The 15,002-nt window shown below is 35.6% G+C and overlaps 1 protein-coding gene across 1 annotated transcript in view; it reads left to right on the top strand.

The window, feature by feature from the left end:
• The first annotated feature begins 428 nt into the window (after positions 1 to 428).
• LOC132696119 (zinc finger protein 395) overlaps positions 429 to 15,002 on the top strand; it is a 68,494-nt gene continuing 53,920 nt past the window's right edge. The window contains exon 1 of the mRNA XM_060660744.1: positions 429 to 1,082. Coding sequence (XP_060516727.1) covers positions 696 to 1,082 — 387 coding nt within the window. The 5' untranslated portion in view covers positions 429 to 695. The remainder of the gene's footprint in view (positions 1,083 to 15,002) is intronic.

Raw genomic sequence — 15,002 nt, forward strand, 5'->3', positions numbered from 1 at the left:
TGAAAATTAACAATTGAAATTTGTCCGATAAATGAGATGATGTCTTAATGTTGACGTATACAGTAAGTAGTCGCGCTTTCGCCAAACAAAGGGACGAACTAATACGAATTAAGCGCAATCCCAAAAATCAAGGCCCGGCCTGAACCGAACGGAGCTCATTGTATGACCTTTTCTCCCACCCGACTTGGCCAATACTCCAATGTAGGTCAACCGCTTCCTGCCAATGGCATCCTGGTCCGTTCGTCACGTGGTTTTGTTGTTATCATCAGCTGTGTCCGGGCCGCTGTGCGGGACTCCGAAGGAATCCGAGCCACGAGCCCGCGGATCTCTCTCTCGTTTCGTTAACAGGGAACAAAGATAGACTCGATCGTCAGCTGTTGTTCGTTACGCTAGCAAAGCCGGCCGGCACTCAGTCAGTCGCTGGTAGTCGTAGTGTTTGCAGTGGCGAAGCGTTGTGCGTCGAAATAGTTTCACTTATTAAGTATGCGCATATCCTACGATAATAAAATCGTTGAATTGGTTCTTGATGTATCTATAGAGTGTTTTAGCCATCAGCAAGAGTCGGTGCAGAAATTGTTGGTCAGGAGACTTTATTTTACTGATCGCGGTGTGTTGTGAGAAGGTTTTCGAAACTGAACTCAATATTGTTAAATTATTGCGCGTCGACTTTCCTACTTTTGATATAAATTGCAACAATGTCGACGGGAAAACGAATCGCGAAACGGTCAATTATAGGCACACGCGTGTGCGCTCCGGGCGAGGACGGCAAATATTACTCCGGCGTCATTCAGGCGGTTAAAACTCCGGCAAGTGTGGAAAATAACAACTGCATCAATCTCACTCCCAATACGCGGTATACCGTGCGGTTCGACTCTCGACAAGGCACCCTCGGTCGTACTTCGGCGGAATTTCTGGAATCGGAACTGATCGGGCCCGGATTTCAATCGGTTTTGGGAGCCGAACTCGTCCCGCAACAAAAATGTTTCGTTACATTTAACGGGCGCGAAATTAGTGGCGAAGTATTGAAACATCATATTGAGACAGACGAAGTCATCATTAGGATCCACCCGATCGGTACAGAGGTAAGTAAACAAAGAAAGCCGGCCGGCATTCCTTCACCGCGGTGAATTGGTAGGTAAAAATACGAACTGTATGATGCATAAGCCCCTAGAAAACAGGTTTCGGTTGGGCGAACCTTGAAACTAATGCGCAACTGGTCAACGGTCTCTCTGTCCCTTGCCTGTGATTTTTATCAGCCTCTCACGATATTAGGCCGCAAAATCACGCTTGTTTGGAGTTCAAAATCCCCGCGTTTCGGTCAGAGGCTGCTCACGCACGAATTATTTGGATCCAAACGTTCATGTTGTGGCGTGTACACGACACGCGCTTTATCTGTTAATATTGATGCGGGGACTGCGGCGCGCATGTCCGGAAATACGTTTGCTCCGAATTAATTATTGCATCCGAGTGACGTCATGGTGATATTAATTTTTCTTGCCCAAGTTGGCGATTCTCATGGACGAGACTGAAGTGTATTTTAGGAGGTTGCATTCGTTTGCTTAAACTGGTTCGCGTTTATATGCAACTGCATCCTTTGTTTGATTGCAGCGTCATTGTTTTATCGATTGGTTTCTGATTACGTCGGTCTCTTTGTTTTCACTTTATCGAGTTCTGCGTCAAAGTAGCGAGATGCACTTTTTTTTTGTTTATCGTATTTAATACTTGTTAAGAAGGTGCCTTTATCTATCGCCGTTTCCTTATTCTAGATTGTACATTTTTCTTTGTCTCCTATTCAACGTGAGACGTAGTTTTGCTGTCTTCGATTATTTTAATATATTTGATTATAAAACTTCCTGTAAATAACCTTACAATTCCTTAGTTTGGTAGGTAAAAAAAACGAATCTAAAATGTGAAAGGACATTTCGCGTTATCCTTGTCCTTTGTGAAAATGGTTTTATCGTTCTTGTATGCTGTACAAATTAGGTAAGATTAGTAGGGTAAACGTGGAATAGGACGACTGATTTGTACTGAGCCGTGGAACCTTGAAAATAATGGAACGATTTATCACGCGGACTTGCAAACTGGCAGTCGTTTCGTCATTGTTTACCACTCAAACTGCGGACGTCCTTGCGCAAGGAATTGTGCAGAAAAATATTGAATATGATTGAATGCAACACATTCGCGAGACAGAATTTAATCGAACTTGGATATTTCTTAGCTTTAAGTTTTGTAAAATTGTTTATTCTTAAAATTTCAAAAGATTTTTACGGTACGGAGAATTTTAGTCTTTTGTCACTTTTACCACAATCTATTTCACGATCTCTCTATATGTAATAATAAAAAAATATTACTTTGAGTTTTAAATTTATTTTAAAGTTAATTTAAGTAAATTAAGTTTATTGCATAGTGCTTTTGAATTTAGCTTAAATTTAATTATTTATTTAGATAATAGAATAATTGTCGGTACTAGGCTATACAAAAATATAATATTGTTGTTTTTCCTTAAATTTTGTATTTTTTCTATTGGCATACATGTTATATCGTAACCACGGTTAGTTAGTTTTACTTTTGTAAAATTTCAGGTAGCAATTGGTAATGAAAAATGAACTACTGTGACTGTGACCGATTTAGCTACGTTTTTCTTTTGGTTGGGAGTGCTTAAGAATAACCATTAAAATATAATAAACCCTTGTTTATTCCTTGGTATTGTTTAAGAAATTATTTTAATGTACTAGACAGATAGATTATTTATGCATTGGCCGTTGGATTTTCCAAAACAAAACGAAATGGGGATCAAAATCTAACACAAGTGACCTCTCGTCGATCGTTAGATCAAATAATTACGTTTTAAGTACTTTCATTGACCCAGTATTTCGGACAAAGAAAATAACTTGCAGCTATAATTAAAGAGTGCTTCGACCCAATTCTAAACGTAATGGCGCAAGGCACTTATGAAATGTGTGGTCAATCTTTGCTCGTTATGTTAAATTTATCCACTGGTAGTAAAACTTTACACCGAGCTTAACACCATAGCTAAACAGTGAAAAATTGTTTTCAAATTTAAGGCACGAACCAGACGAACAACAATAACTTTTTGGTAGCGATGATGGTTTTTGGGGATCCAAATACAGGTGCATGCGATTCTAAAGCAAAAATAAGTAAAAACGCCATATATTTTAGTGAGAAATAGTACAAAAAAAGTTACTGTGTACCTAGCTATACTTTTTAAAGGACAGTTTTGAAGTTTGTTCGTTACGGAGGTGCTAAGTCACCTTCAATAAGAACGAGAAAGAAGAAAAATTAGGATCGCGAGCTGGTCCGAAATTTTTTAATTCCACTTTTTTGTTGCGCGATGTCCTGACAACGTCTAATAGAAAGAAATTGTGAATTCTTGACACTACTGTTTTTACTAAACCCTCAGAAACCAACATGAGCTTTCACTGGCAATTTAGCCCGATAGAAGTAACGGCATACGGGTTTTATACAATTCCGTTTCTATACGTACACAAAGGCCTCTGAGAAAACAATGCATCAATCAGCAAGCAATCACCAAGGTTTAGCCGTCTTATTGCGAAATAGACGCGTATACCTGTGTAATAGATACGTAGAAATCGTAAGTGAACCGAGATAAGCAAATAAAACTTTAATACATTTAAATGCGACAACGTAAATGAGAAAACTGTGCGCGTGTGCCACTTTTAACTGCCGAATATAGGTTACATAGTGAATGTTGCTGCTGCCTATAACATACGATGTTGCGAAAATATTTCGCAATATTTAAACCGCAACCTGTCTTGAGGTCGACTGTATAATACCTTTCTCTCGACCGCTTCATCGGTGTAACATTTATTAACGATATAATAAGCACGAACAGAAATTTTCGCGTTATTTGGTTAATTACTGTATGATAAGTTTGCAACAGTCCCAACTAGCATTTTTTCCGCGAAAGTTTCGACGGATCGGCAGCCATACGGAACGAACAAGGGGTTTATATATAAGATATCAACACGGAAAGATAATTACAGAAAACATGCTTAACTCTAAGGCTGTTATTAATTCCAAAGATCATCTATAATGACCAGCGTCTCGAATGTTTATGTTTTTAGTTGGTCGTTGATCGCAAAACACTTATTGCGTTCATGTACCATATTACTCTGGATGAGCCCCAAGGGAGTATCGTCACTCATAAGCAGATAAGCAGAAAGAAAAACTAAAAAAATCGCCACGGACCGTTAAGCAAACATTGGGAGTGTTTTTACGATTTATTCAAGCCGTATATACCCCACGGCCTCAAGCGTAGATCGAATTTGCTATTCTCTGACTTGGCAATTTGTACATTCCACATTACAATACCCCGTTTTGGTGTCCGCAATGTTGAATCAACCGTATAATGTTATTTCCGTCGGGCGTGTGTGTATGTGTGTGTACTTTACGACCTTTGACATTACCATTACGGTATCCACCTTCTAACGCGTGACATTATTTCTTGATGGAGACGATCGAAACTGGACTTCCCTTATGTCATGACCCTCACTATGACCAAAGAAGGCTTATACACCCAATATAATGGTTTCTACAACAGGTTTTAGGTTGTTCAGTTTCCAACCACACTCCATCCATTCATCGAAAAATAGTAATAATTTGGGAGTGGGGATTTTCATTCGTGATATCCACTGGGCAGGAGTCAAGTATTTGCTTATGTTGGAATTTTATAATTTCATTTCATTTTTCTTCGGATATTTATTTATTTAATAGTTAATTATTTTTTAAACATATTTTAACATCCATAATAATAATAATAGTAATAATGATAATATTTATTTAAATCAATAAAAATATACAATTGAACAACTTATTGTAATGTAAACATTACATAAATATCAATAAAAAAACACTTATATTCAAGGTTAAAAACTTAACAACCATCCTTAACAAAATGCAGATTAATATAACTATGTTTCCCATAGAATATAAAAAAAAACATGATATTCTACCAAAAAAAATAAGCGATTTTATATAGTTACAATATATTAATGAATCTGTGAATTTGACTTATAATAAATATCCACTTAGAAACTTATGTTACAATTTAGCATCAATAAGGCACTTAGTTAATTTTGTTTTTAATAATTTTTATTTTATTTTTCATTTCTGGTAGTGCGTTATAAATTTTTTCTACTCCCGCCTGTAAAATACCTAATTACCCACGGATCTAGCGTGCGGGAAGCGTCACTTTACCACGTCAATTTCGTTTACCATGAATTCGAGCCACTTCGCAATCGGATGTTTTCGGAGAATTTTCCACGGTTTGAATTTGACGTTGGTCGTCGTGACATTTTGACAGTCATGTCAGTGAATGTATTCGTGTTTTACGAAAATTGACAGAAAAACTAACGGTCGTAGAAAAAGTATAGTATGCAACACGTTCGGTAAACTTTTTAACTCACTCGTTTATTCAAAACTCGCTCCGCTCGTGTTAAATAAACTCATGAGTCAAATGCCGTTTACCGCACTTGTTGCATAATATACTGTTTTCACCCTTATAAAAGTAATTTTTTTATCCAACAGATAAATGCATTTTTTGTAAAGTTAAATTTTCTCCAAGTTTAAAGCGTGTTTCATACTCGTAAGTTTTTGAATTTTAATACATTAATATCAATTATTTCCAGCTTAGCGACTTTTGCTGCAATCCATTTTTTGAGATTAGTTCAGCTAAATATCCCTTGACGTGTGACAAGTCTTAAATGGGTCAATGCTACAGACCTTTGCAATATTTTTTCTACTGATTGGCAAACTTAAAAATTATGTATACTTTAAAAATCCTATAAGAGCATGTACAATATTTTAATTTAATAAACGAAATTGATGCTATAATCGTCACACTGCTTTTACTGAAACCCACCCTACCCTTTTTTATTTGACGAATATTCACTTAGATCTCATTGTTAAAACGTACCCTAGACCATTCATCATTTATTAGGAATTTCTTTTTTTCTTCGAACGGGGGAGCTGCTCTCGCGGCAAACTTCAGTTCCCCTGACAACAAAATGGTGGTTGCATTTTGCAGAGGTAGCAGTGGAAACAGCGTTGCCACATCGTCATCAGTTCATCGAATATACAACCATGGTGGTTGTTCCCGATTCTTTATAAATGAAATTTTTTTATTGTGTTATTATTTATCGTTTCAGCAATGTTCATACAGAAATGTTGATAGAATGAGGTATTTTGAACTGCCATTGCCGTTATTTATTCCCACAACCTTTTAACTGGTCAAGTATGTGAACACTCCGAGATACTTGCAGTACCGCATAAATGTTATAGTTTTCTTGTTTTTCAACATATGTGTAGTTTCATCTTATTAGTTTATGTTATATTTCATTATTAAATAATTGAAAGTGATTGACTTTCCAGAGATCCACTATTTTTCGGGTCAACTTATAATTGGGAAACAACGTAGCCGTTAATTAATTAAAATTACTTGAAATAAATAATTTTACTGGCCATTTCTCGCTTTCCTTTGTAGGTTTTTTGAACAGGTGAAACATAATTTAGAAGCCGAATCTGGCAACAACGCTATCAAAGCGGCACGTGTTGCCAAATAAAGTAGGTCACAGGTCGATATTGAATCGGGTCGCACGCGTACAGCCCGGCCCGGGTTTCTAGGACACCCCACGTTCTTCAACTTCGCATTGCATCGCCACGATGAAAACTTTTCAGTTATCTGCGCATATCCGCATCCACCGCCAGAAAATCGCCACGAGATGTATTTTTAGAACGCGTAGAGTGGGTAAAGATCACTTTTACTTGTCGCTATTTCGGAAACAATGGCTACCCGTTGGATGAAAACCATGTTAAAAAATTGCGACTTGAGGTAAATGCCATCTATCGGTCACTCGAGGAAATATATAACTTTAGGATAACACCGAAAATCAGTTTTTCAAAATTGCGACTTGATATATATTCGATTTTGTTCTTTTCCTGTAATCTGCTAAAATTAAGTAATGTTTTTTTTTTAATTATAAAATATATAGAAGTCTATGTTTGTCCCACTTACAGGACATGTGAAATTTATCTCATTTATCGGACTAGGTGCGTACTATTAAAGGGACATATACTGTATGAACTTTAAGTATATATAAGTACAGTAATCCTTAAGAACAAACACCAAAAAATAAATCACAAAATAAAAGCAGCAATAGAACGATAGCTGCAGGAGAAATATGATGAAATTGAACAATGTAACAAGAAGTATAATTACCACAACGGAAACAAAAATAACAAGGAATGAACAACTAACGACAAAGGAAAGAAACAACAACTAAAAGGAAAGAAATCACCTTGGAAAAAAATTCATAGAAAGGCTTTCGACCGTGGACGGACAGAAGTTCAAGAAAATGATACTACTGGGTCAGTTATTCTAAGATCTGAACTAGAAAAAGTAATTTCTTCACTAAACAATGATAAATCACCATGCCCGGGCAACATACAAGATGAAATCCTGATATTCTGTGAGAATCAGACGACCATTTTCACGATTCTTTAACTCTATTTACGGAAAGGGCATAAATTCCAGAGGAAAGGCTACGGCCCACCTTTGTAGCCATACCAAGGACACGAAATGCAAAACATTGTATATAATATCATATCATGTTCCCAAGGTTTCTTGTCAAGTAGAATATACAGTAAATTCAAAGAAAACATACATACCACAGTCTCAGTCTCGGAGCGCGCTAAGTATAAGAATAGTATATTATGCAACAAGTGTGGCAAACGGGAGTAGAAAAAAGTAATTTTCAATCTAAAAGTTCTGATTCAAAGATGCAGAGATATGAATAAGGACGTGCATCTGCGCTTCTTAGACTTCTCTGCTTCTCTAAGGCATTTGACTACGTCTAACATGATAAACTCATGGAGTTGCTGGGTATAATTAACATTGACAGTAAAGGTTGCCAACTTCTTCAGCGAGAAGATAGCAATTAGACAATCTTTAGAAAAGCCTTGGGCAATGGAGAAGTAATCAACAACATTAGGTACGTACGCTGATGATACAGTTATCATCGCGTAGTGAACTCAAAATAGAGACCAATCAATATAAATAAGAGCACTAATCACTAACAAAAATGGTTTACAAGCAAATTCTTAATAGAATTAAAGTTAAATGTTATGTTGCCTCTATTCCGTTCTATGGAATAGTGGACAAAAACTGACACCACCCTAAAGCAGCTGGAATCCTTCGAGCTATGGATATATCGCCGTATTCTTCGGATATCGTACATCGATCATATTGCAAATACAGAAATCATGTAGGAAAAAGTAAAGAAGTGGTTGTTACAGTAAAAAAGCGAAATCTTGAATACGTTGACCACATTATGAGACACCACAATTACATACAAACATCAATTAATTTTCCAGAGAAAAATCGGTGGCAGGAAAGGACTGGGGAACTCGTGGATACGTAAGATACTTAACTGTCTGCAGTGGTTTGGGCTAATATGGATCAAACTATTCATAGCCAACGTCCGTAACTGATTGGGTAACGGTAGAAGAGACGATTTTCTTTTTTTTGATAAATGGACCATTTACCATAGAAACAATTAAAACTACTTTTAACACAATAAATATAAAATATATACATAGATAATGTCAAACGGACTAAATCTAATTTTTAATACCCACTTGCAGCAATAATTTCTCGTTAAATTGTTACTGTGTCGTAACACTATTGTCGCATGAGATGAGAGATTTGATGATGCATGAAATTTATTCATTGCTTGCATGGTAGATTTCATAGCCAAATTCTCGATTTCCCAATAGCATTTCTGACTCAAAAAACTTAACAGAATATAACTCGAAGTGCCCGGAATTTATTTAAATGTGACGTAGTCAGTACGGATCAATTTTGGCACCGAGTACACTCTACGGCGGGCAAATGAATACACGTGTGCTTGATTTATTCCAGAAAATTAGTTGTCTAACGAGTAATATAAATTACAATGTGGTTAGTTCCATGGTTATGTTCACGGACAGTATTTTTAAAGAGTTATTTTGGTCGGAATTTTCGTTCGTTCTTTTTCCAGAAAATGGCTGCTACATATTACGCAAAACTTTTTCCCTTTCGGGGAGAAGTTCGTTCTATTTGTGGATTTTAATTCAAATCCATCTATAATTTTTTTTGTTGGTTGGTCGATATGTTTATATCGTTAATTGATAGCGTATCTTGTTCGATGGAAAGCTTAGCTGATTAGACGAGTTTTTTGGCTTCTAATCCATTTATAACACCAATGAATTTGTCCGTTATTTTGCTGATTTTTCACAGTTGCAAATGTTGTGATGATTTATACCGAATACAGATTTGTCATAGCATAATATATGCTATTTATTCACTAAACCTTGCCTTTAACGTAGAAGAATATAAGTTTAATTATTCTTGCGTTTACCTCACTACGGAAACCAATAATGTTTACTTTTTCAAATCGTCGGCGTCTAATGGCATAGATCCTTTGCATCCTAAATTATTACTGTACATTTTTATCACTTTCAAAACTTATGTTATTTAATTTTGACCCTGCAAAAACTCTGTCATTTAGCTAAACCGAATCAACTGATTACATATATGTATTTATTTGTTATTTATTTATTTACACAACGACCGATAATACATCTACCTTCCCCGATTTTTCCCGGAGAGTGGATGGTCTATGGAAAGTTTTTCCGTTTTGTTTGAATAGTATAGGTAAAGTCTGTTAATAGATATAAGAAAGTGACTAACTGAAACGAATTAAGGAAAGACCAGGGCAAGCTGTAAGAATGAAATATGGCCGAACAGGTCCGTACTTTGCTTAAAATTTAATTATTTGGGGTTTTGTTAGGAAAGATACTAAATAATATTTATTTATTTATGTAGTTTTGGATTGTTGCTTTTGTGTCATATGAGGAAGGGGTTTTAGTCAACTGTCTACTGTGATAACTTGCATTGTCCATTACAATGACGCTATTAGGAGGAATGTTTGGAACTAGTTTGTTTTGAATCCAACTTTCAAATAAATCAGCGGTGGTGTCTTCATTGTAACCCAGAGAAGGATCTTTAATATTTTTCGCAGACAGAGAAAGTCCATTTGGAATCCAACCATCTTTAGAGCCAGCATGCAAAATAGTTATTCTTTTACCTTTTTTTGATGGCGCGTTTGTTTTACACTTACCAGTTGAGTCAACCCAACCGTTGTCCGGGGTATCATAAGTGTCGAACCAGGTTTCATGTAAGTAAATAATTGGCCTTTGTTGTTCTCTGTAAATCCTAATTTTTTCTAGATATTCTAGTCGAATTCTATTCCATTTCCGAATTTTAAAAGTCTTTTGCCTTTTGTCATTTTTAAAAAATCTAAAACCCATGTGTTGAATACACTTCCATAAGGTAGTTCTGCCACATTTAACACCGGTTTCATCTTTTTCAAGCCTTCTAATTAAGATATCCAATGTAGGCACGCTTTGTTCCTCAGATAACTGGTAAATTTTACGCCGTATTATATCTTGATCAGCATCGCTGAAATGGGATTATTCACAATTTTCCATATAGTTGATGTTGGAATTTTCGCCAATGTGGCCGTTTCTTCTAAAGATGCTTGCTTGCTGGCACTACGTTCAATGAGAATCAAATAAACATTGTTTATAACTTCCTTAGTCTCAATAGAATAATGTTTTCTACATTTGGGCGGGAGCGTCTCCTGAGATACACTAGACTTGCACACGATTCAACACAGGCTGTATTACACACGAAATAAGAATGATTACTAATAAACTTAAACTAAGTAGTATACCAAACCAAAGAATATTAAACACTGGTAGGAATAAAATTATTTTCTATTACGGACCACAATTTTACCTGAATTTTAATTCCGAAACTTAATAATTTTGTTGCATTGTATGTTAATGACCACCCTTGGATAATCCCATTCAAAAGCAATTGGTCACTTTCTTATATCTATCAACAGACTATATCCTTGATTCAGCAATGTTCCATATAAATAATATAATTTTTTTTCATTAGGATGCAAAAAAATATATATCTTTTCTTTAGCAGGCCCATGGTTTCTCTATTCCCGTATCTCGAGCAGCCGGTTTCTTTTGCTACAGTAATTTTTATAACTTTTTGAAGGCATATTAAATATCCACTCAGTAACTTTTTGCCTGGGTGTCCCTTGCAGTGGGGAAAACTATCTTGTTAAGGGAGGTAGGGGATGTAAGCATCTTGATCTACCATTTGCATAATCTGTGAGTGAAGTTGTCAGTTTGTCTAGTTTATGTAGGAACGTCACTTTTACTTCTCCCCAGACTCTGACTCGTTTAGGATACACCCCAAGCAGGCGAGTGATGTAAATGGCCAACTATCCATAAATCGCGTTGCTCGCAGTTGCAGTTTTTCTAAAATGTGCTAGGTAGATTTAATTAATAAAATGTTGAGCTGTCATCAGAATAATTGTTTTGTAGTATTTCTTGAGGTAAAACAGAGCTATTTGAGTTGTGTTTGGATCCGAAACTGGGATGCTTTTTCTGTAATTTTTGAATACTCGGGTGAATCTACTGGGAAACTAAAGCATACCATATCCACCGGTCTATTTGCTTAAGGAATAACAACATAAACCATCCAGCGCAAATATAAAATTCCAAGAAACTTCGAAACTTGGTTGGTTGAATTGTAAAATCACAAATACCACAAATTAATGCCTAAGTAGAGATAGACAATTTGGATATATTTGTGGACACCATCAAGCAAGCATAGCAAGTCTTGTGATACGTTTAAAGCGCATGTAACTTCTTTTATAAATTTGGATTGCATTACGAAATGGCATTTTATTGCTGGCACCGCGCAAAATGTCGGCCTGGTCACCTATAAGTGCATCGTAAACAACCTTAATATTGCTATTTTCGATGGCCACCGTTATAAAATTTGTGAATCATTCTGGGCCGCAGCATTTGGCGACTGCATCGATTGACCCACATACTTTTCGCATCTGGGTTTAATCCACGAATTGTTGTTCAGCGACTCGCCGCGCGCCGATGGAGGCGCAATTAAATACCAGTTACTTTTACCGTTTTATTTCGTTTGTCCTGCTATCCAGTTTATGTAAATAAATTTCTCTTTTTAAAATTCTCAACGGTCGGAAGATGCGCCTATCGCGTTCTATTTTTATCACATTCTGATAGGCGCCCGCATAATGCGAAAATGCAGCCTTCAGATGCTATTAAGTGTTGGTGTTGCGGCATTCTATCGACATTTTTTACATAATATCACTTTGCGTCATCAAACGAGTGAGTAGTGTAGGAGGGTTCTAAAGCGAGAGTCTTCCATTTTTGCTCGATACTATATTTAATGATATGACGTCACTTGTCCTCGTTGAGGCGAGATCATACTTTTGCCCGAGTAAATGATACAGCGCGACTAGGCCGTCAGTCGTTTGACCCACATCGGCAAAACGCCCCACGGAGAGCAGATAAGTTGTATAAAATGGTTGAAAAACGGGGCGTGTTAACAAGGTGTAGCGATGATAATTGCACAACCAAATGTTTCGCTACGACATATAGGTTATGACATTTTGTGTGTTTATCGCCACGCTTGGAAACTTTGGCATAATTGTTCTAGGAACCAAGACCTACTTGAAGTGGCCTTGTCGATCGGTCGGTTGTTTCGAGGATATTGGTTGTTAGCATGCATATCTTAACAGTAGTTTTATTATTTCTTTTTAAACATTTGCTGAAAAAATGCGAATTAGAAATTTTTTAGGAAAGTAAGTAATAATATTTGCCGCAAATTACCCAAGGCTCAAACATATCATTAAGGGAGTGACAGGAGTTACAGAAAACCAAATCGGTTTTCAAAAAAACTCTCCGATAGTCATTTCGCAATATAATTCATTTGTTTTGTCGAGTTAATCTGTCCCGTGTAATAATATTGCCATTTTATTTCAGGTTTTATTTATTTTAAATTTCAATCTTTTGAAAATAAGTCGTTTTATCACTCACATTAATTAGGTGGAGCTCGTATAGACGTTAAATTTTACTGCGCTTTCAATTTTGGTCCCTGACCTTACAAATATGCATATACTTGTATATTGTATTTTTATACACAGAGAAAAAGAATTGGTTCCTGAAAATAAAGCACAGTTGTTGTAATTAAATAATTTAACTCTTATCGAGCCATTATTTATTGCAACAAAATTCTATTTGCCAGGAGAAGTCTTACACTATTACAAGAAATATGTTTATATTATTACAATTCTACTTTATTTAGTGCAAGAAAAGAGGTGTACTAGGTACAATTATAATTTATTTGCGAGAACTTTTCATTGAAGTAACAAAAGTGAAATATTTATTGCAAGCAATGTAAAGTAAATTACATTATAAGGAAGGAACAACTTGCGAACGATAATATTTCATTTAACGACATTTTGGCAAAATCAAATTTGCAATCTTCAGGTCGGGTTTTTCGTGTAGCTACAGTAATTTTACCATTTCGGCAACAATATTCTTTATAAATTTGCAAGATCAAGAGCAGGAAGGGTAACCTTAGTGAGTGTGGGAGCTTCTACAACGGCAAAGGGTTTTAATGTTATGCCATATTTTCTTACTTTCTCTCTTTTTGCACTTATAGTTTCTTCTATCTGAGCAGATATCTACCTTTACTTGAAGAACTCTGCCCTAGACTCAGTAATATTAGGTTTCTACTTTTTAAGTTTGTGGGATATATTACATATTAAATAATTTTAATTTCTACATACCTGGAAACGCCGGAACAAGATGTTTCCATCCCCATTCAGATATAATTTATCTATTATCCACATCACAATACAAATGGCGATATGCACTCGGCAGCGTGTCAGCTCCTGTTGCCTTCGGAATGTCGAAAAAAACCGGTTACTGGCATAAAAAATATTATGTTTCCGGGGATTAGAGATTTACTTAATACATACAGTTAATACTAAACGTATGTGATGTTAAAAATTGTTTAATTCAGGGAATATATTATTTAATATATATTTTGTGGAAATCGGTTTATAGAAAATTTCGGATTTCGGAAATTTGGATCATTGAATTAAAGACGTTAGTTAAATTAAAGTAAAAATGTAATAAATTTTCTCTCAACAAAAGCTTGTTTACTGTGAACGTACTTTTATTATTGTAATTAATTTTTTCGTAACGTTTGTTATTAAATTGATTTAGTTCAGCTCATGAAAAAAATTCTCTCTGTCCATATGTTCGCATGCGATTAATTCAATTCGAGATTAGGAAGTCAGTCCGGTGGAATGAAAAACTAACACTGTCCAAATAGTAAGCAAAAATTAGACGACACCGTAATTGATAAATAATAACCTGGAAAATAGAACTGCCACGTTTATTCTTCTCTGTGACTGGTTTCTTGCAACATTATAATAAAATTAATCAGTCTACTACATATTATAAATTCAAACGTCCGTTATTACACATGTGATTTTTTTAAAATCATTTAAATGTGTTACGTTTTACCAACGTAAAAATGTAAATAAAAACGTTCGTAGTATTAACTAACTAATTATATTAACTATTAATTGTTATTTTGAAGTAATTTTGCACTGAATAAATGTAGTTTCTTGTCATACATGAATGATAACAATGATAACAATCACATCTATAGAGAAAATTGTCTCTTATTTTCAGATATCAAAATGTCAAATATTGAAAATTATTTTTACTAGGTCTCAGGGGATTTGCTCAAAGAAACAATTGTACAATGTACAAATGTACAATTTTCCAATGTAATTAACTATACCTGAATTAAGAGGCAGATGACTGGGGAACTTTAAATTAAAATAATGATGACCGCAAGTAGCAGCGATAAAATCGCCAACTTGCGTCTTACCTAACGGTAAATCCCTAGAAATAAAATACCGTTCCGCGCCGCCGCCATCGCGTCATTTTACAACGGAAATCATCCAAAATCTCTTGCCTAGTACCGTGGCCCGAATTCGTAT

Source organism: Cylas formicarius, unplaced genomic scaffold, assembly GCF_029955315.1.
Source record: "Cylas formicarius isolate icCylForm1 unplaced genomic scaffold, icCylForm1.1 PGA_scaffold_1__22_contigs__length_36826433, whole genome shotgun sequence".
Classification (NCBI taxonomy): Eukaryota; Metazoa; Arthropoda; class Insecta; order Coleoptera; family Brentidae; genus Cylas; species Cylas formicarius.